Source organism: Mobula hypostoma, chromosome 11 (genome assembly GCF_963921235.1).
Source record: "Mobula hypostoma chromosome 11, sMobHyp1.1, whole genome shotgun sequence".
In the NCBI taxonomy this organism is placed as follows: Eukaryota; Metazoa; Chordata; class Chondrichthyes; order Myliobatiformes; family Myliobatidae; genus Mobula; species Mobula hypostoma.
Genome location: NC_086107.1, coordinates 97,246,317 through 97,267,997, shown reverse-complemented (window position 1 = coordinate 97,267,997; position 21,681 = coordinate 97,246,317). Strand labels below are relative to the sequence as shown.

General features: G+C 46.7%; 1 protein-coding gene across 2 annotated transcripts in view; it reads right to left on the bottom strand.

The window, feature by feature from the left end:
• LOC134354370 (protein shisa-9-like) overlaps positions 1-20,182 on the bottom strand; it is a 180,251-nt gene extending 160,069 nt beyond the window's left edge. For both annotated transcript variants that reach the window (XM_063063332.1, XM_063063333.1), the window contains exons 1-2: positions 19,685-20,182; positions 13,832-14,635 (exon numbers count right to left, since the gene is read on the bottom strand). In XM_063063332.1, coding sequence (XP_062919402.1) covers positions 13,832-14,379 — 548 coding nt within the window. In that variant the 5' untranslated portion in view covers positions 14,380-14,635; positions 19,685-20,182. The remainder of the gene's footprint in view (positions 1-13,831; positions 14,636-19,684) is intronic.
• Positions 20,183-21,681: the final 1,499 nt, after the last annotated feature.

Below are 21,681 nucleotides of genomic sequence, written 5' to 3'. Positions count from 1 at the left end.
TTCTACTCTGACATGTCTGCTCAAGGCCTCTTCTCCTACCATGATGAGGGCAAATTGAGTTTGGATGAATAAAACCACATATTCCATCTGGTTAGCTTCCAATAGGGGACAAGAAAATGCCGGACAAATTGAATAAGTATTTTTGCACTTGTTTTCACTGTGGAAGGCACGAGCAATATGCTGGGGGTTCAAGAGTGACAGGCGGCAGAAGTGAATGAAGTTGCCATTACTAGGAAGACTGTGCTTGAGAAACTGAAAGATCTCAAGGTAGGTAGGTCACTGGACGAGGTGGTCTACGCATCAGGGTTCTGGGGGAGGTGGCAAAAGTGATTGTGGAGGCATTAGTAGAGATCTTTCAAGAATCATTGGATTCCAGCATGGTTCTGGAGGACTGGAAAATTGCAAATATCACTCCTCTCTTCAGGAAAGGAGAAAGGCAGAGGAAAGGAAATTACAGGCCAATCGGCGGTTGGGAAGATGTTAGAGCCGATTGTTAAGTATGTGGTTTTGGAGTTCTTGGAAGCGCATGATAAGATAGGCCAAAGTCAGCATGATTTCTTTAAGGGAAAATCTTGTCGACTAATCTGTTGAAATTCTTTGAAGAAATAATAAGCAGGTTAGACAAAGGAGAATCGGTGGATGTTGTGTACTTGGATTTTCAGAAGGCCTTTGATAAGCTGCCACACATGAGGCTGCTTAATAAGTTAAGATCTCATGGTATTTCAGGAAAGATACTAGCATGGATAGAGCATTGACTGATTCGCAAGAGGCACAGAGTTGAAATAAAGGGATTCTTTTCTGGTTGGCTGCCAGTGACTAGTGGTATTTTGCAGAGGTCTGTATTGGAACTGCTTCTTTTTACATTATATGCGATGATCTGGATGGTGGAATTAATAGTTTAGTGGTCAGATTTCCGGATGATATGAAGATAGGTGGAGGGGCAGATAGTATTGAGGAAGCAGAGAGGCTACAGAAGGATTTGGATAGATTAGGAGAAAGGGCAAATAAGTGGCAGATGGAATATAGTGCTGAGAAGTGTATGGTCATGCACTTTGGAAAAAGCAATAAAAGTGTATACTATTTTCTAAATGGAGAGAAAATTCAAAAATCCGAGGTTCAAAGGGACTTGGGAGTCCTCATGCAGGATTCCCTAAAGGTTAATTTGCAGGTTGAGTCTGTGGTGTTGAAGGCAAATGCAAAGTTTGCATTCATTTCGAGAAGAAGCAAGGATATAATGTGAGGGCTCTATAAGGCACTGGTGAGACCTCATTGAGAGTATTGTGAGCAGCTTTGGGCCCCTACAATTAGGGCCTAATCTACAATTAGGATGTGCTTACATTGGAGACCAATCAAAGGAGGTTCACGAAAATTATTCCAGGATTGAAAGGCTTGCCATATGAAGAGTGTTTGATGGCTCTAGGCCTGTACTCACTGAAATTCAGAAGAATGAAGGAGAATCTCATTGAAACCTATCAAATGTTGAAATGCCTCAACAGAGTGGATGTGGAAAGGACGTTTCCTATCGTAGGGGAGTCTAAGACCAGAAGACACAGCCTCAGATTAGAGGGACATCCATTTAGAATGGAGGTGAGGAGTAATTGCTTTAGCCAGAGAGTGATTAATCTTTGGAATTCATTTCCAAAGGCAGCTGTGGAGCCAGGACATTGGGTATATTTAAGGGAGAGGTTGATATATTCTTGACTGGTCAGGGCATGAAGGGATACGGGGATAAGGCAGGAGATTGGGGCTGAGAGGGAAATGGATCAGCCATGATGAAATGGCGGAGCAGACTCAATGGGCCAAATGGCCTAATTCTGCTCCTGTATCTTATGGTCAATGTCATAGCATAAACATCGATTTCTGTAACTTCTGGTAATTACTTCCCTTTCTCCTTTTCTCTTTGTCCATTCTCCATTCTGTTTATCCTCTGACCACTTCCTTTGTACTTACCTGACCATCACCCCCCCCCTATGTTTCCCCTCCTCCTTCCCTTTATTTCCATGGTATTCTGCCTTCAGCCTTTTACCTTTTCCACCTGTCACCTTCCAATCTCTCACTTCATCCACTCTCCCCCACCCACCCACCCACCATCCTCCACACCCGCTTTCACCTATCACCTGCCAGTTTGTATTCCTTCCCCTTCCCCACCTTCTAATTCTGCCTTCTTTCCCCATCCGTTTCAGTCCTGATGAAGGGTCTCGGCCTGACACGCTGACTGTTTATTCTCCTCCATAGACGCTGCCTGACCCTCCAGCATCTTGTGTGTGTTGCTCAAGAGTTCCATCACCTGCAGAATATCAGTGATCACTGTACACCTTTTACCAGCTAAAGCAAGACCAAGACCAAAAGCACTGTACTGCCAGGTTAACATCTTAATAGAGTATTAGGTGACCTGGGTGACCTAAAGTATTAGGCATAACCTGGGTGACCCTTGTCACTGAGGTCATGCCTTGTTCTCATTGCTACCATCAGGTAGGAGGTACAGGAGCCTAAAGGCACACACTCAGTAATTCAGGAACAGCTTCTTCCCCTCTGTCATCCGATTTCTGAATGGACATTGAATCTAAGAACCTTACCTCACTGCTCTTTATTTCTATTTTTGCACTACTGATTTAAATAACTATCTAATATAATCTGCTTACTGTAATTCATGATTTTTCTATTATCATGTATTGCATTGTACTGCTGCTGCAAAGACAACAAATTTCACAACACATGCTGGTGATATTAAACCTGATTCTGAATTCCGAACTCTGAATCTGTTCACTGGCATGGATGCAGTAGCATGCTTAACTTTCTGGACAAGCATTCAGTGATTTGGACTACTGATCCAGAAGTCCAAACTTCTGGGTTAGTAGTCCAAAATTACTGATCCAGAAGTCCAAACTTCTGGGTTAGTAGTCCAAAAACTACTGATCCAGAAGTTGGAGCTACTGATCTATTTAGTTCCTGAATCACAGAAGCTAAATAATTAAATATATCTAAAAATAAAGCGGGAAACAGTAATGGTGAGGAACCTTCAGACTGATGTTTAAAGTTTATTACTATATCCTTCAAGGTAGCAGGTTCATTGTCCTTACTCCGTGTTACACATATGCGTAATTCCAGATCAATGTGGTGAAATTAGCTTCCAGGATCATTGGGGGCGGATGATAAAGCCAGCCTTGTCCAGATCCCATCAGTTAAATCAATCTGGGTTGGGGCTCACAGACCAGCAACTCAACATGGTCTTGGCTGCCTGCACTATCGATCGGCCAACTGATTTCCAGGAGCATAGTCCATTTAGTTGTAGATTAGAAGTGAGGACCATCTGCCATCAAGTTGTACATCAGTTGTTTGCAACTAATGGCTTTGCAGTGGGCATTGCCATGGCGTTCTATTGTAAGTGCTCTCTGAGTGTCCAAGGACAGCCACTCCACATCCTCTGTGTCTCATCCCTTCCTGGCACAGCCTGCACGCAGAGCATATTACTTGCTTGACAGAGTAAATAACAAAGGGACAAGCCTACTCACGATCCCAGAGCTAGCCCTGAGAGTCCAACGGCAGATGTGACCGAACATCTGGTGACTCTACAAACAGGCATTGCATTCATTCCGTCAGACTGGAAGATGGCCCCTCCCCCTGAGTAACACACACAAAATGCTGGAGGGGCTCAGCAGGCCAAGACAGCATCCACAGAAAAAAGTACAGTCGACGTTTCGGGCCGAAACCCTCTGGCAGGACTGGAGAAAAAACAGCTGAGAGGTAGATTTAAAAGGTGGGGAAGGGGAGAGAGAAACACCAGGCGATAGGTGAAACTTGGAGGGGGAGGGATGGAGCAAAGAGCTAGGAAGTTGATTGGTGAAAGAGACAGAAGGCTATGGAAGAAAGAAGAAAGGCGGGAGGAGCACCAGAGGGAGGCAATGAACAGGGAAAGAGATGGCATGAGAGAGGGACAAGGGGATGGGAAATGGTGAAGGGGGTGGTTTGGAGGCATTACTGGAAGTTTGAGAAATCGATGTTCATGCCATCAGGTTGGAGGCTACCCAAACGGAATATAAGGTGTTGTTCCTCCAACCTAAGTGTGGCCTTATCCCAACAGTGGAGGCCATGGATGGACATATCGAAATGGGAATGGGAAGTGGCCACTGGGAGATCCCGTTTGTTCTGGCAGTTAAAGGGTCGGTGCTCTGTGAAGTGGTCTCCCAATCTACGCCCAGTCTCACCAGTATACAAGAGGCCTCACTAGGAGCACCGAACACAGTATATGACCCCATCAGACTCGCAGGTGAAGTGTCGCCTCACCTGGAAGGACTGTTTGGGGCCCTGAATGGTAGTGAAGGAGGTGTAGGTTCAGGAGAAGAGGTGAGGACAAGAGGAACCCTATCCCTGGTAGGGTGGCTGGAGGATGGGGCAAGAGCAAACATGCGTGAAATGGAAGAGGTGTGGTTGAGGGCAGCGTTGATAGTGGAGGAAGGGAAGCCCCTTTCTTTGAAAAAGGAGGACATCGCCTTTCGTTCTAGAATGATTTTCACCGACATACAAGAGGCCTCCCCCTGAGTGAAGTTTGTGACGGAACTTGCCAAGCAACTCTACCAAGAACACTGCAGAACCTCACGACGCTCCAAGGAGCAGAAGTGGGGAGGCACGGCAGCGTAGTGGTTAGCACAATGCTTTACAGTACAGGCAACCTGGGTTCAATTCTCGCACTGCCTGTAAGGAGGTCGTGCTATGTGGGTTTCCACCGGGTGCTCCAGTTTCCTCCCACAGTCCAAAGATGTAGGTTAATTGGTCAATACAAGTAGAGGGAATGCTGAGTAACGCGGCTCGATGGGCCGGAAGGGCCAATTCCGTGCTGTATCTCAATAACAAAATAAAAAGCACTGCTACACCAACAAACTTGCAGAGGAACCCTCCAGCCTAAAATGTTCTCAGTTACAACCCTGACCTTCCCAAGCCCCCTCACAATCCTGATGAGATGCACCTCACCATCTTCTCCCGCTGCCTTGGAATTCATCCACTTCATAGGAAGTCCGGCTGCGGGAGCACCACCAGGATGTGCGATCCTAAAGGCACGAGGGGATTTAAGAGGGCATTCACTGCATGCCCCTAATTATCCACGAACTAAGTGCCCTGTTAGGGGGCTTCAGATTGGCAGATAAGTCAGCCACCTTGTCTGGAGACCACATTGAGATCATCTGGTTTCCCTCTCTGTTGTACATTTGCGAGTGAGGTGGCAGTGGACAGGAACCTTCCTCCACTGTCATGATGAGGCCACACTCAGGTTGGAGGAACAACACCTCACATTCTGTATGAGTAGCCTCCAACCTGATGGCATGAACATTGATTTCTCGAACTTCTGGCAATCCCCTTTTCCCTCTCTCACCTTATCTCTTTGCCCACCCATCGCCTCCCTCCGGTACTACTTCCCCCTTTTTCTTTCTTCCACGACCTTTTGTCTCTTTCAACAATCAACTTCCCAGCTCTTCATCCCTCCCCCTCCAGGTTTCACCTATCACCTGGTGTTCCTCTCTCCCCTCCACCCCCACCTTTTGAATCTACTCCTCAGCTTTTTTTCTCCCCATCCTGCCGAAGGGTCTCAGCCCAAAACGTCGACTGCACTTTTGCCCATAGAAGCTGCCTGGCCTGCTGAGTTCCTCCAGCATTGTGTGTGTGTTGCCTGGATTTCCAGTATCTGCCGGTTTCCTCTTGTTAGTAACCTTCCGAAGATGATCTCTGTTTGTCAGAACACATTGAAACCTGGAGTGAAATGCTTCGTCTGCGCCGACGACCGACACAATCTGAGGATACGCTGGCAAGTGGCTGGTGGCAGAACAACACGCCCACGCCTGCCCCACCCAAATGTCTTTGGATTGCGGGAGGAAATGGGAGCACCTGGCGGAAACCCACACGGTCACGGAGAGAACATACAAACGTCATCAGAGACAACAACCCTTTCTGTCCCAAACTGGATTGAAACACTCGCCCCGCTGTGGGTAGATTTAATTGCATGTCTCCTCACCGTCAATAGTTTGCTTGATAGACCAGCACTGTAAGCAGAAAGCTATCCTGTCACTCTGTCACTGTTGGATGGGACTCTCCCTGCCTGGGCACTGGTGCACTGGCACCAGATCTTGACCCCTGTGCTCTTCTTGTCACTGGGTGACTTTGATTATCTTTGCGAAACTGGCACAGAGACGGAAGTAAACTGGCAGCTTGCGCCTTAACAGCCCCCTTATTGGCACAATGCGGCATCAGGGCTTGTAGGCAGGCTGTAACATTTCCACAAAGCAGGTGATCGGTTCACCGCCCCCAGGTTGACAACTGGCCATCCTGGTTCGGTGCGGTGTAACTCTGATTAATTAATAAAAATGAGCAGTGGAAGCCACTGCTGGAGTAAATGTTCCTTTCCATGCTGCACGCACAAGACATTTCAGAGCATCTGCTGATAAAATGCTGAGGTGTAAACAAGAGTGGGCAGATGGCTTGAGTTTGGCAGAGGGTTTAACTTCCCTTGGTTAGGGAGGAGTAGTGGCTGCCTATCAGCAACGTGCATCTGCCAGCCACGTCACTGGAGGTTGGACTGAGGAAGGTTTGGTGGTGTTGAGGAGTGTGAGCTTTGGGGCCAAGGGTGGGGGGGTGGTCAGAGAGCATGGGATGGAGAGAGAGTGGAATTAGATGTCAGTGTAAGTCGGTGTAAAATGAAACCATAAAGGCTAAAGGGGAGAAAAATGTGTCTTGGGCAGTCTGTTCTGGAACTTGTGCTCACCATGGATATGAATTTCAGCACTGGTATGGAGTGAGGATTTTGGAAGATATCAAGGACATTATAAGTCATTTCTAGTATACTGAATACCGAGCTTTGGGCCTACTCTGGGTTGTTCCGGGGATTTGGATCTAAGGAGTTAATGCTCACATCTATTGTTTACATGATTTGTTTTTTTTTATTTCTCTGTGGGCACTGGGAGGTTGGTCTTATTTTTTTAAATTGGGTTCTTTTGAGTTCCTTGCTTTGCGGCTACCTGTAAGCAGACAAATCTCCAGGTTGTATAATTTCTACATTCTTTGATAATAAATGTACTTTGAAACTTTGAAAAAGTGTAAAGGAGAATGAAATAGTTTTTACTCTAATCCGATGCAGCACAAAAAACACAAGGTAAACATGTAAGATAGGTTATATACGTAGGTTGATGTATGTCCATAAAGAGACGCGAGGTACAAGAGAGTCTGTACATAAGGTGACTGACGGGGAATGGCAAACTTGTGGTGGTTGGGGGTTTGGAGCGATGGGTTAGTGGGTGGAGGTGTTGATCAGCCTTACTGCTTGTGAAAAGTGACTGTCTTTGAGTCTTTTGGTCCAGGAGTGGATGCTATGCAGTCTCCTCCCTGGCGGAACTGGGACAAACAGTCCATGAGCATGGTGGGTAGGATCTTCATGTTACTGGCCAGGAATCTGTAGATTAACTTTTTCACCTAGTGTGTGGTTACAGTCTAGAACATCCTGCCTGAGGGAAACTGGAGGCACGTGCTCTCACAGTATTAAAGTATCAAGATGTGTGTGTGATGTAGATAGGTATCTGACGGTCAGCATTGACTTGAAGGGCCCTATTTCTGCGCCACTTAACACTATGACTTAGTAATGCAAGGGACCAGTTCCCAAACCCACCAGTCCCAACTCCCTTCTTTTTATTCCCCTACAGTTTACTCTCTCACTCGTGCCCATCAATTCACAGTTAGATTATTTTACCAATAACCTAGTCAAAGTAGTGAGTAGTGACTCCAGTGAGTTGGAGCAGCACAGTAGCGTAGTGGCTAGCATGATGCTTTACAGTCCCAGCAACCCAGGTTCAATTCCCACCACTGCCTGTAAGGAGTTTGTACGTTCTCCCCGTGACCTCGTGGGTTTCCTCCGGGTGCTCTGGTTTCCTCCTACAGTCCAAAGACCGGATGGTAGATTAATCGGTCATTGTAGATTAGGCTAGTGTTAAACTGAGGGGTTGCTGGGTGGCACGGCTCAAAGGGCTAGAAAGGCCTATTCTGCACTGTATCTCCATAAATAAGTAAAGTAGTCAGTTAACCTCTCACTCATTCCATGGAATACAGGAGGAAACTGGTGAACCCACCCAGGGAAAACCCACAAGGTCACAGGACGACACTCCACCTGAGGCTGGAATCGAACCTGGATCAATAGAGCTGAGAGGCAGCAGCACCACCACTAGCTGCTGCACCTCTGTGCAGAATCACAGGATCCTGAAGGACGTACTCCCCACATACTGTATATCAATGTGATACTGGTGTAGGAACAGTTAATTCTTACACAGACTTAGGCTGTGTTCCCTTGACTTTGCGAAGCTGATGGGTAACTTAATCAAGGAATTAAAAATGAATCATGGATTTGATCAAGCAGACGCAGAGAAAAGTACTTCTATTGATACCCGGAATCCAAAACAAAAGGGAACAATCTCAGAATTCAAACTTGGCACTTCAGCAAGAAAATCATGAAGTCCTTTGAGCCAGTGGGAATTTGAAATTCCTTAAAGGCTGCAGATGCCAGTTCAGTCAACATTTTCAAAATTTGCCATAATCTATCTATATTAACTGAAGTTATAAAGGGCTCTGCTTCCAGGGCAGGTTATTTGATGTAGAAGGATGGATGAAAACTGATTACAGCTTGAACCTCGCAATTTTTATTTCTGGTTCAGGTCAAGGTTGTTTTATTGGTTGAGTACTTTCGGTTACTCTCAGGAGATGTGTCAGTTTTCAGCCCTTTGGAAGCCCAACTCAATCAAAATCAAAACGGGAAAAAAACAATGACTCTCAGCCCAGGCGTGATTTCTCAGGCTCCATCTTCCTTCAGCTATTTTATTCCATTCCCACCCACGGCTCTTACTCTTCCAGACTGTCACGTCATGGATCCTGCCATGGAGTGCGTCTCCCCCCGCGACCGCGTGGGTTCCCTCCAGGTGCTCCGCTATCCTCCCGCAGTCCAAACACGAACAGGTTGGCAGGTTAATTGGTCATTGTAAACCGTCCCGTGATTAGGCTGGTATTAAATCGGAGGATAACTGGACGGCATTGCTCATAGGGCCAGAAAGGCCTATTCACACTCTATGTCAACAAATAAATAGATAGATAAATATATCCCACAGACAAATGCAATCCATGGTCCATGTGGCCATTTTGAAATCCATATGGGCTGTTCTTAAGGTGAAATTAATGAAGATACATATTCTGCATGGCTGGATTTCATTGTGTGCTTGGTCATTTTTATTGGTGAATGGAAACACATGATTTTCAGGCATGTTTTATAATTAATATGTGGCCTGACCAGAGAGAGATACTCTACATCGCTGTGTCTGGGGATGGTAGACTCAGCTACCTTTAAGTATAGAGATAGATAGAGGATGAAAGTAACAGGAGTTTAGGAGAAAAATAAAGAGAATGAGATGATTCTCCAAAGGTTTGATGAGCTAAGTGACCTCTGTCTCATTTGTACTCTCAGGTTCGAGGGGCTGAGTGGCCTGTTGCTGGGTGGTTATGGAGGCATTGCCTTTGTTAAATGTTTGGCTCATCAGATAAGCTGGACAAGCTGGTTGAAGGCAGACCAGAGTGTGAGCAATTGATATCTCCCACCTCCTTACTCTTGCCTTCCCCCCACCCCCCCCCCAAAAAATATTAGGTCTCAGTCCGGCTCATGACATTGTACGGTGTCTGAACAGCACAGAATCAAACTGCCGCTCAAGCGAACACGACTGAGGAGATTGATAATGAGACTTTGGAGGAAGCATTCTGAGGGGAAATTCTCCCCAGAACAGCTGTTTGGAGAGCTGCAGGAACACCTTGAAATAAAAGCAGACCACTTCCTGGAGTTTTACAACACTTCCGTTGAATTTATAACTGAGAAGTTGGAGAAGACCTCATGAAAACTTTCCCTCGATGACACTATAACTTCAGCCATAAGTGACTGGAGATTTCACTGCTGAAGGGTCTCGGCCCAAAATGCCGACTGTAATTTTTTTCCATAAATGCTGCCTGGCCTGCTGGGTTCCTCCAGCATTTTGTGTGTGTGTGTGTGTGTGTGTGTGTGGGTGTGTATATATGTGTGTTGCAGAGATTTAATTGATCTGTAACTTGCCTAAACGTTGATCCTCTCCACCATCGGTGAACAGAATCAGAATCAGGTATATGTCATGAAAGGACAGACAGAGATGGAGACAGAGACAGAGATCATTGTTGCCCTAAACACCAGCATTTGGTGGTGATATGTCATGAAATTTGTTGTTTTGTGGCAGCAGTACATTGCAATACATAATAAAATCTGTAAATCACAATAAGATTATATATATATATATATATATATAAACATTTTTAAAAAGTTAAATAAGTAGAGCAAAAAGAGAAAAAACAGTATTGAGGTAGTGTTCACCAGCAACTTTGATGTATGTTGCTTGAGGTAGTGTTCTTGGGTTCAATGTCCATTCAGAAACCTGATGGCAAAGGGGAAGAAGTTGTTCCTGAATCATTGAGTGTGTTTCTTCAGGCTCCTGTACCTCCTTCCTGACGGTAACAATGAGAAGAGGGCATGCCTGGGTGATGGATGCCCTTAATAATGGATGTCTCCTTTTTTGAGGCATCACTCCTTGGAGATGCCCTGGATGCTGGGGAGACTAGTGCCCATGATGGAGCTAACTGACTGAGTTTACAACTTTCTGCGGCTTTTTCCGATCCTGTGCAGAACTTCCCCCCCTCTGCCCCCACACACCAGATGGTGATGCAGCCAGTCAGAATGCTCTCCATGGCCACAATGTGTACCATCCTCAACATTCACCACCGTTGCTGGCTCAGATTACTGCAACAGGACCTCTCAAACCCATTATCTCCACCCTTGGTGGAAAAGGACTGCTGAAAGAGGGAACACTACCATCTGCAGATTCCCCTCCAGGGTACATATTATCCTGACTTGGAAAGGGTTCACTATTCCTTCAGCACCCTGTGTCTAAATCATGGAACCCCCCTACTTTCACCAGAGGGATTAATGCAACTCCGCAACATGACAGAATCCTGCATGGACAATGAACACTGGCCTTGCCAGTGAAGCCCAGATCCCAAAAAAAAGGTAAAGACACCCTTCCTAAATATCCAAGATCACAGAAGATTTTATGGACATTTCCTTCAGTCCACACGCATTATGTCTGTGTGCATTCCCTGTCAAAGTTTCTGATTATAAATTCCCAGGCTCCTCTTTATAAATTGTGTAAACATCTCGGGTAAAGCATCACAACAATTGCCAGGATTGCACTGACAGTTATATGCACGGTTATTTATTTTAGTTATCAGAATCGGAATCAGGTTTATTATCACCGGCATGTGACGTGAAATTTGTTAACTTAGTAGCTGCAGTTCAATGCAATACATAATATAGAAGAGAAAAAAAATAATAAATAGAATGAAAATAGTAATAATAATAAGTAAATCAATTACATTATATGTATGTTGATTAGATTTTAAAAAGTGCAAAAATCAGATATACTGTACAGTATATTAAAAAAGTGAGGTAGTGTCCAAGGGTTCAATGTCCATTTAAGAATCGGATGGCAGAGGGAAAGAAGCTGTTCCTGAATCGCTGAGTGTGTGCCTTTAGGCTTCTGTACCTCCTACCTGATATTAACAACCTGGATGTGGGGGTAGAAGGGTGGGTTGGCAAGTTTGCAGATGACACAAAGGTTGGTGGTGTTGTAGATAGTGTAGAGGATTGTCAAAGATTGCAGAGAGACATTGATAAGATGCAGAAGTGGGCTGAGCAGTGGCATATGGAGTTCAACCCAGAGAAGTGTGAGGTGGTACACTTTGGAAGGACAAACTCCAAGGCAGAGTACAAAGTAAATGGCAGGATACTTGGTAGTGTGGAGGAGCAGAGGGATCTGGGGGTACATGTCAACAGATCCCTGAAAGTTGCCTCACAGGTAGATAGGGTAGTTAAGAAAGCTTATGGGGTGTTAGCTTTCATAAGTCGAGGGATAGAGTTTAAGAGTTGCGATATAATGATGCAGCTCTATAAAACTCTGGTTAGGCTACACTTGGAGTACTGTGTCCAGTTCTGGTCACCTCACTATAGGAAGGATGTGGAAGCATTGGAAAGGGTACAGAGGAGATTTACCAGGATGCTGCCTGGTTTAGAGAGTATGCATTATGATCAGAGATTAAGGGAGCTAGGGCTTTACTCTTTGGAGAGAAGGAGGATGAGAGGAGACATGATAGAGGTGTACAAGATAATAAGAGGAATAGATAGAGTGGATAGCCAGCGCCTCTTCCCCAGGGCACCACTGCTTAGAACAAGAGGATATGGCTTTAAGGTAAGGGGTGGGAAGTTCAGGGGGAATATTAGAGGAAGGTTCATTACTCAGAGAATGGTTGGTGCGTGGAATGCACTGCCTGAGTCAGTGGTGGAGGCAGATACACTCGTGAAGTTTAAGAGACTACTAGACAGGTATATGGAGGAATTTATTGTTGGGGTTATATGGGAGGCAGGGTTTGAGGGTCAGCACGACATTGTGGGCCGAAGGGCCTGTAATGTGCTGTACTATTCTATGTTCTATATAACAGTGAGAAAAGGACATGCCCTGGGTGCTGGAGGTCCTTAATAATGGATGCTGCCTTTCTGAGACACTGCTCCATAAAGATGTCCTGGGTACTTTGTAGGCTAGTACCAAGATGGAGCTGACTAAATTTACAACCCTCTGCAGCTTCTTTCGTCCTGTACAGTAGCCCCTCCATATCAGACAGTGACACAGCCTGTCAGAATGCTCTCCATGGTACATCTATAGAAGTTTTTGAGTGTAGTTGTTGACATGCCAAATCTCTTCAAACTCCTACTGAAATATAGCCGCTGTCTTGCCTTCTTTATAACTGCATCGATATGTTGGGACCAGGTTAGATCCTCAGAGATCTTGACACCCAGGAACTTGAAGCCTGTGTTCCTTCATCTTACCCTTCCTGAAGTCCACAATCAGCTCTCTTTCCTCTTACTGATGTTTCCTCTTACAGTGCCAGGTTGTTGCTGTGACACCACTCCACTAATTGGAGTATCTCTCTCCTGTACGCCCTCTCGTCTCCACCTGAGATATAGCACAGAGTTGGCCTTTTCAGCTCTTTGAGCCGTGCTGCCCAGCAATCTCACAGATTTAACGTTAGCCTAATCACAGGACAATGTACAATGACCAATTAATCTACCATCCATATGCCTTTGAACTTGGGGAGGAAACCAGAGCACCTGGAGGAAATCCAAGCGGTTACAGGGACAACGTACAAACTCCCCACAGGTGACGGTAGGAAGTGAACCATAAATCGCTGTGCTAACCATTATGCTACTGTGCCTGTTCCCACCAATGCTGGAAGGAGATGGAATCAGAACCAATGGCCTGTAGGCCCGACCCAGTTGATTCCTCTTCACTGAAGATAAAGATTTTTAAAGAATCGCTTTATTTGTTACATGTACATGCAAACATCCGGCGAAACAGGTCGTTTTATTAACCAGCAACGTCGTCCAAGGATGAGCTGGGGGCAGCCCACAAGTGTCGCCAACATAGCATTCCCTCAAATTACTACCCCAACCGTACATTTTTGAAAATTGGGAGAAAACCAGAGTACCCGGAGGAAAGCCCGTACAGTCACGCGGAGGAACTACAAATTCCCTACAGACAAAAGTGGGAGTTGAACCCTAATCTTGCAGCTGGTGCTGCTGTGTTACACTAACCACTAAGCTAGGCCCTGGATGCAACAATACATGAGACAGACAAGCAGCACATTTACATACCCGACCCACCGGGCTCAGAAGGCAGTCCTGAGCTCCTACCTGGACATGTTCATCTCGGTTTGTGGGCCCCTGGCCTTCTCTAGGCCGAGCTTGGTGAAGATCCCCACCAGCACCATGATAGCCACGACACCACAGATGATGTAAACAATCATATTTGTTTTGTCCTTTGCTGGGTCTTCGATGTTGTCATCCACCTTGACGGGGGGCTTCCCCGTGTTGGCCCAGTTCGGCGTGTCATAGTTACTACAGGTGCTCTGGTCCAGGCGGTCATGCTTAAACTCACAACAGAACCGGTAGCCACACGTCCCGCAGCAGTAAAGGTAGGTACCCGCGTTGCAATTGAATGGGGGGTCCCACTGCCCCATCACATCGTAGTAGCCCCGACACCTGTCTGAGTTCTGGGGCACCTCCGTGGACTCCAGCACTTGGTCCAAGGGAGAGACCTTGGTGCTGTTCTCGGGGTGAGCGGCAAGTCCTTCCAACTGTCCCACCTTCCCGCTGTGTGTACTGGCCCACATCAGCGCCTGTCCTACCAGAAGGTAACCCCACGGTCCAACCATGAAGCGCGGCTCCATGGAGGCTTTCATCCAGAGCTTGGAGGTTGGCGGCGGCGTCCGATGGTCAGGGACGCTGGCTTCCGCTGGTCAAGGGCAGGTCTGTGAGCTGTAGCAAAGCAAAGGCAGCTGTGTACTGCTCTGAGAAATAGTCCCCTCCTCAGGACAGCTTCCCGGAAGCCCTTCTCTCTTTGCGTGTATGAGAAGCTTTGAAGCACTGCCAGAGCTCTCGACCTGCTGTTTCAATGTGCTGGAGGCAGAGACGGTAGCTCACATCATTGGCTGAACCCTGGAAGAATCAGAACAGACAGAGGCCCATAAAATATTACTGCCATCTCCAACAAGCAGACAGCCATTATCTCAGGATTAATCACAGCAAACACCACTCAGCTTTTGGCCTGGGATTGTTTCCGGGCATTTGATCCGCTGTCTGGTAGAAAGCTGCTCTCGTTGTACCATTTTTAGTTTCACGTGGACCCACTTACCTCTTCCCCCCCTCCTCATCAGCCGCATGAGGCTTTAGAAGCAACCATCTGTTATATTCCCCATTGGTGGTTCACACACACATCTGGGGAAAGGTTTTTTGTGAGGAGAAAGACAGAGCTCCCCAAGGGGAACCATGAATGATTTTTATTGCATGATAAATTATGTGGAATTGCATAGGATATACAGAAACAGGCTATTCAGCCCATCTACCTATCCATTTCCCATATCACTATATTCCTTTCTTCATTGTCATGGAGTCATACAGCATGAAAGAGGCCCTTCGGCCCATTGAATCCATGCCAGCCATCAAGTATCTATCTGCACTAATCCGACACTGAGTCCATTTCATTCTCCTTTCATACCCATCAATTCATCCCAGATAGATCCTACTACACACTTAAGGGAAATTTGCCATGCCAATTAACCTACCAATCTGCACGTCTTTGGAACATGGGAGGAAACCAAAGCACCAGGGGAAATGTAAACTCCATTCACACAGTGTGTGATGCTCATTAGCTGTGTCACCCTGCACCCTTGTGCAGCGACCCCAACGAGACGTCCCTATTCTCCTCAGCAACTCTCCGGGGAGGGGCGGGGGTGAGGTCTACATTCCCTCTTCAATGCTAGCACTTAGCACACCATGTACAGTGGCTATACCCTGCTCTCAAAGCTTGGTTCCATCAAAAACAACAGAAACTTAGGAAGGGCCAGAGAGAACCATCATTAACATCAGCAAATAATCCTTTTCCAGATCCCACAGACTGATTCCAATTGGATTGCCTGGTTTCCAGCATTTCCTTCCTTTCACTCCAATAAGAAACAGACTGGCCTCTGAAAAGTCTCGGATCTGGAACATTATCCTGACATACCGAGTAATTCCGGGCATTCTTGGCTTTTGAACTGGCAGGCTGATTGTCATGTCGAACCATTCTTAGCTTGCTAGCACTCAAGGTCTGGAACTCGGAATTAAAATTTTCGCTCAGTGGGAACGAGAAATTGTGCTTTTGCAGAGGGTGAGAATTTGCTGCTGCTGGGATGTTGGAAACGGGATCAATCGGGATCTTTGAAAGGGAGCTTGACTGGAGAGAGAATAGCTCGCAAGGCAGTGAGCAAAAGAGCAGGAATAGTGGGGTACAACAGCGGCTCAACTGGCTGAATGGCCTCCTCTATGCCTTAACAATTCCATGTTTCTAATCTCTAGACTCAAAATGGTCACCACCTGTTGCTTTGTTCTGACAGCAAGAACAACAATGCTGGGCGCTCCTTGGAAAGTAAGGGTTAGTGTGAGAGAGATGGGGCACAGCAAGATGGCGTTACCATGGAGACAATGGACTGGACTGCTTTATGGTGCAAAGCCATATCTCTGTTTGCTTGTTGTGTCCATCGGGGTAGGACCCGATTCCTCCAGTTTGCAGCAGGTGTGCATTTATTGGAGGGGTTTGCTCCTTGGCACTGGGACAATCAACAGAACTTCCCACATCACCAGCGCACAGGACCATCAGCTCTGACTGAATGAGTCCTTCAGGTTCCCATCTCATGTGGTCCCTTACCTCTGACTGCCTCACATTGTCAAACAGCTCTGTTTTCCTCTCCTCCTCCCAACCCCGCCACTTCAGTGTTCTTGTTAGTAATTGATGAAAGCATTCAAAGAAATTGAACTGAAAAGGAAATACAGTTTCCTTGTGCTCTTCCCAATCATGTTTTTATCAATCTTGTTACATCTTGAACTCAGTCTCTGGAAATTAAAACATTGAAAAGTACAGCACAGGAATGGGCCATTCAGTCCACAATGTTGTGCTAAAAAGTAAATCAAAAGCACCAAACACTAATCCCTCCTACCTACACCATGTCCATAACCCACCATCTTCCTCACATCCATGTGCCTGTCCAAATGACTCTTAAAATCCTCTAATGTACTTGCCTCTACCACCAGACCAGGCAGTACATTCCAGGCATCCACCACTCTCTGAGTCAAAAACTCACCTTTCACATCCCCCTTTGAACCTACCCCCCTCACCTCCAAATGCGTGCCCTCTGATATTAGACACTTCACCCTGAGAAACCGATACTCCCTGTCCACTCTATCTATGCCTCTCATAATCTTGCAAAGTTCTATCAGATCTCCCCTCAGCTTCCGACACTCCAGAGAAAACAACCTAAGTTTATCCAGCCTCTCACGATAGTTAATACCCTCTAAACCAAACAACACCCTGGTAAACCTCTTCTGCATCCTCTCCAAAGCCTCAACATCCTTCCTACAGTGGGGTGACCAGAACCGTAGGCAATACTCCAGATGTGACCAAACTGGAGTTTTATTAAGTTGCAACATAACCTCTTGACTTTTGAACTCAATGCCTCAATTAATAAACACAAGCATTCCATAAGCCTTCTTAACCACCTTATTGACCTGTGCAACCACTTTCAAAGAAGTGTGAACTTGGATCCCAAGTTCTCTCTGCTCAACAACACTGTTAAGGATCTTGACCTTAACAGTGTACTGCCTCCTTATATTTACCTTACCAAGATACAACACCTCACATTTATTTGGGGTAAACTCCATCTGCCATTTCTCTGCCCATATCTGAAACCGATTTATATTGTGCTGTATTCTTTATCAGTCTTTTACACTATCCACAACTCCACCAATCTTGGTATCATCTGCAATCTAACTAGCTCACCCATCTACCTTAATTTATCCTTCCTCTGGGAGACTGCAGGACTGTCCTAGAGGATCCGGACGCCTGGAATGAAGTGGGCAGGGGTCTGGAACTCTGGATGAAATCCTTCACCCTACCCTAAGGGGGCACTGCTGTGGTTACTGGAAACCCCTTTATACAAAAGGAAAGGCAGACGGTGGGGAACAGGAGCAGGGGCAGCAGACTGGTCCCAGTAGATCCCTCCTACCTCACTGTCAGGTCCCCGGTCCTCCCAGTGGCTCAAAGCGTCTCCGAGTTGGAGCTTCAGCTCTAAGGCATTGCTCACGATGGATGTATGGAAGGAAATTAACCAGATCAGTCCAAAACAAAAATTTCTTTTCCTGCTAATTGTAAAAATATCAGAAGCACAAATTTTGCAGTTTGAGGTGAGGGAGGTTATATGATGAGCTCCCCAGGGATGTGTACAAGCAGCAATGGGTAACACACTACCCTGCTCTGCACTTGCCCATTGCCCTCAGGTCACCAGATAAGGGGGAAGGGGAAGGGTTAATATAACCTCTAGCTGGGGAGAGAAATGGGAGAAATGACAGTGAGTGGAGGGGGTTCGAGCCCTATTAAAGGATCCAGGAGTATTCAGGGTTGATGTAAATATTTTAGGATCTTTTTGAATTGTTTTAATTAACCACAGTCAACACTTCAGTCTGGAATCTCCTCGTCAGCCTCGAGGGAACAATCTGTACTCAATATGAGCTCAAGGCTCCCCACCTTCACATCAAATCACAGTTTAACACGACTCGTCCTGGCCAGTTATTAGGGGATGGGGTTGAAATGCCCGATCGTCGGGCTGACCACAACGCACAGCTGCTGGCATTCAAACTTTTCTTTCCTTGCCCCTCTAAGGCAAACTGAACCAAAGGCTGGGCGGCAAAGTGTCCTTTTGCGTGCCGAGTTGTGATCTGCAATGCGCTGTCTGCAGAAATGCTGGGAGCCGGTGCGAAAGCAACATGCAGAAGGGTCCTGCTCAAGTAGCCAAGGGGCGAAGCTTGCCGTCCCCAGCAGCGCAAGGGCACTGGGATTTTCAGAGATAGTCTAAGAGCTAGCACAGTCACGCTGGGTTGAATGGTGACCTTCTAAGCTGATTCGATGATTCAGTGGTGACTCAGAGCCTGTCCTCTCCTCTCAACCTGGAGAGTTGTATGTCAGAATTGCTCCTCACAGAGATGGTTTGATGCCATACTTTCTTTCGGTCATCTGCCATAGATTAACTCTGGCTCTGTGTTCCCACTTACCCCAGTCACAGTCTGTTCTCTCTCATTGCCACCCGTTGGCTATTGGTTCCTCTCTAGCTTTTACTCTTCCTTCACCCTCCTCCATTCACTGTCTCCACAGACTCTCTGCCCCGCCGTTTCTACTTCTCCCGACACTGGCGCTTTCTGTCTTTCTCCTGACTTCCATCCCACCACCCAGTCTATCTGCCACCATCTCTTTCAAGTTGGAGAGAGGAGCGAGAGGGGGAGAGAGACAAGGAGACAGAGAGGGACAGAAGGAGTGAGATAAAGGAGAGACAGACAGAGACAGGGAAGGACAGAGACAGACAGACATGGGGAGGGACAAAGAGAGAAAGAGGAGAGAGGTAGAGAGACAGACAGAGAGGGAGGGAGGGGGGAGAGAGGGACAGAGGGAGAGAGGGAGACAAACAGGCAGACAGAGAGGGAGGGAGAGAGGGAGAGACAGAAACAGACAGAGATGGAAGCACAGAGAGAGAGAGACAGATACAGAGAGGGACAGAGAGAGAGGAGAGCGGGAGAAAGATAAACAGGCAGACAGAGAGGGAGAGAAGGAGAGATAGAAACAGAAAGGCAGGGAGGGACAGAGAAAAAAGCAAGAGAGAGACAGATAGGGAGAAAGACAGAGGAGAGAGGGAGAGAGACAGACAGGTGGATAGAGAGAGAAAGTGAGGGAGAGAGGACAGTCAGGCTGACAGATAGAAAGGGGGGGGGAGAGAGACAGCAATAGAAAGTAGTTACAGCTCCTCTACAGTCTAATATTCTGTGCTTCGGACAGCTCAAGGAAGTAAATCAAATGAAGTATCTTCACATCAGATAGTAGCCACAAGACTGACTCTGATTCTCCACAACCCACAGTTTAAACCATTTCTCCAAAGATTATGATCTTTAAGGTTAATCGAAACTTACCATAAATGAATCCAAGCAGCGATTCATGAGCTTATTAAACCTGTGTTCAGCTGTTAATCCAAAGCTTCAGCAGGGCATTGAGGCTACTTAGCGTTCACGTTGAACTCCTGCAGTTTGCTGGTGAAGGAGAGCCTCTTGTTTACCTCAGTCTCTCCTTCTTTCTCACACAAACACACTCTCTCTCGTTCTCTCGCTCTCCTTCTCTCTGGTCTATTGAACAACAGTTAATGTGAAATTCAGTTCCCGCTTAAGAGCCACTGATCATAGCGCAAACAACAAGGCGACAGTCCTCTGATTGAGCAGTTAGTATCGAGGGAGAAAAGCGCCGTCCACGTCTCTGTCAGGAGTTAAGCTCCTGTTGTAAAGACACCTCATTAGTATCTTCAGCGACCTGCCGGGAAGAAGATTTACTTGCATCCCTTTGAAGTCAAAGGGGAATAAAACCAAACAAGTCCGCAGTGCATTATCTTCTGAACTGGGCTTCTGTTTAACTCCTCGGCTTAGCCTGACTTCATTAAAGAGAAGCTCAATTTAATTCATTGTTTTTGTGTCCTTTAACCGCGTCTTATTCTCGTCCGTTGTTTTTTGAGGTCACACTGTGACGAGGAGGCATGCTCAAGAGTCCATTAGTCCACGAGAGGCAGAGTGACGCCCTGTTTACTCCGCTCCCGCCTCAGGAGAGCGCTGGAATTTAGTCCAGCCGAGTATGAGGTAATTCACTTCGGGAAGTCAGATTTAGATGGCGCGTGTGGAGTACATGGCAGCGTCCTGAGCAACTTTGACGCCGGGGCTCAAGTCCACACCGGACTGAAAATGGCAACGCAAGTGGGTAGGGGAGCGAAGAAGGCATTTGGTATGCTTGCGTTCATGGGCTGAGGCGCTATGTGCTGGAGCTGGGACTTCATTTGGGAGCTACATGAAACATTGGCCGGCAGTGAGAGTCACCACACTACAGCAGCAATGTGGGAGCAAGAAACAAATTGAAGGGGTTCGCCAGGATGTCACCTGGAGTGTGGGCTTTAGTTATGAGGAGAGATTGATGGGTTTATTCTCAGCGGAATGAAGGAGGCTACGGGGTAACCTCATTCCAAAGATGTATATGTTGGTAGGTTAGTTGGTCACTTGGGTGTAATTGGGCCAGAAAGGTCTGTATTCCAAAATAAATTTTACTAAATCTGCATGCTTCACATTTAGGGTGCCCCAGTAATGTAACGGCTTAATGCAACACTATTATGGCTTAGGGCGTCTGAGTTTGGAGTTCGATCCCAGCGTCCTCTGTAAGGAGTTTCAATAGGTACTTAAAATGTCAGAGAAATGTATACAATATACATCCCAAAATTCTTTTTCTCCACAAACATCATGAAAACAGAGGGGTGCCCCAAAGAATGACAGTTGAACGTTAGAACCCCGAAGCCCCCCCACCCCCTCCCATGCACAATCAGCCACAAGGCAACGACCTCCCCCACACCCCCACCAGCAAAAAAACATGGGCGCCCTTCACCGAGTAGTCAGGCGTGCAGCAAGCATCGATACAGACACAGACTTGCAGTACCCTAAAGACTACCGTCCTCCCGGAAATTCGGCATACCACAGGCTCTCTCTCTCCCTAATAAGGGAAAAGGAGATGTCTCCATTTCACAGCAAGAGGGGAGACATAACAAAACAACTCGCTGATTTATGATGTTAAAAGTCTGTTGCATCGCTTTATCCGAGCTCTGCACCCAGACAGTCAGCCCCAGAAAGGCGCAGATCTCTGAACACATAAACCCCGGCAGCTAACCCACACTTACAATGTTCTGATGACGCTTCAGTCAGGGGCACCAGCCTAGAATCAGCCCGTCCCCAGAGCCACGAAAATCCAGCACCCTGAAAGCCTGCTAGTCTTCCAGGCCACGTCCTTGGGACATCATAAAGCGGCCGGTCAAGAGGCTCTGAGAGCGGGTCCCATTCCCGCGAGGAACCAAGGTCAGAGTGTAACTCCAGGTCAGGGTCTTCAA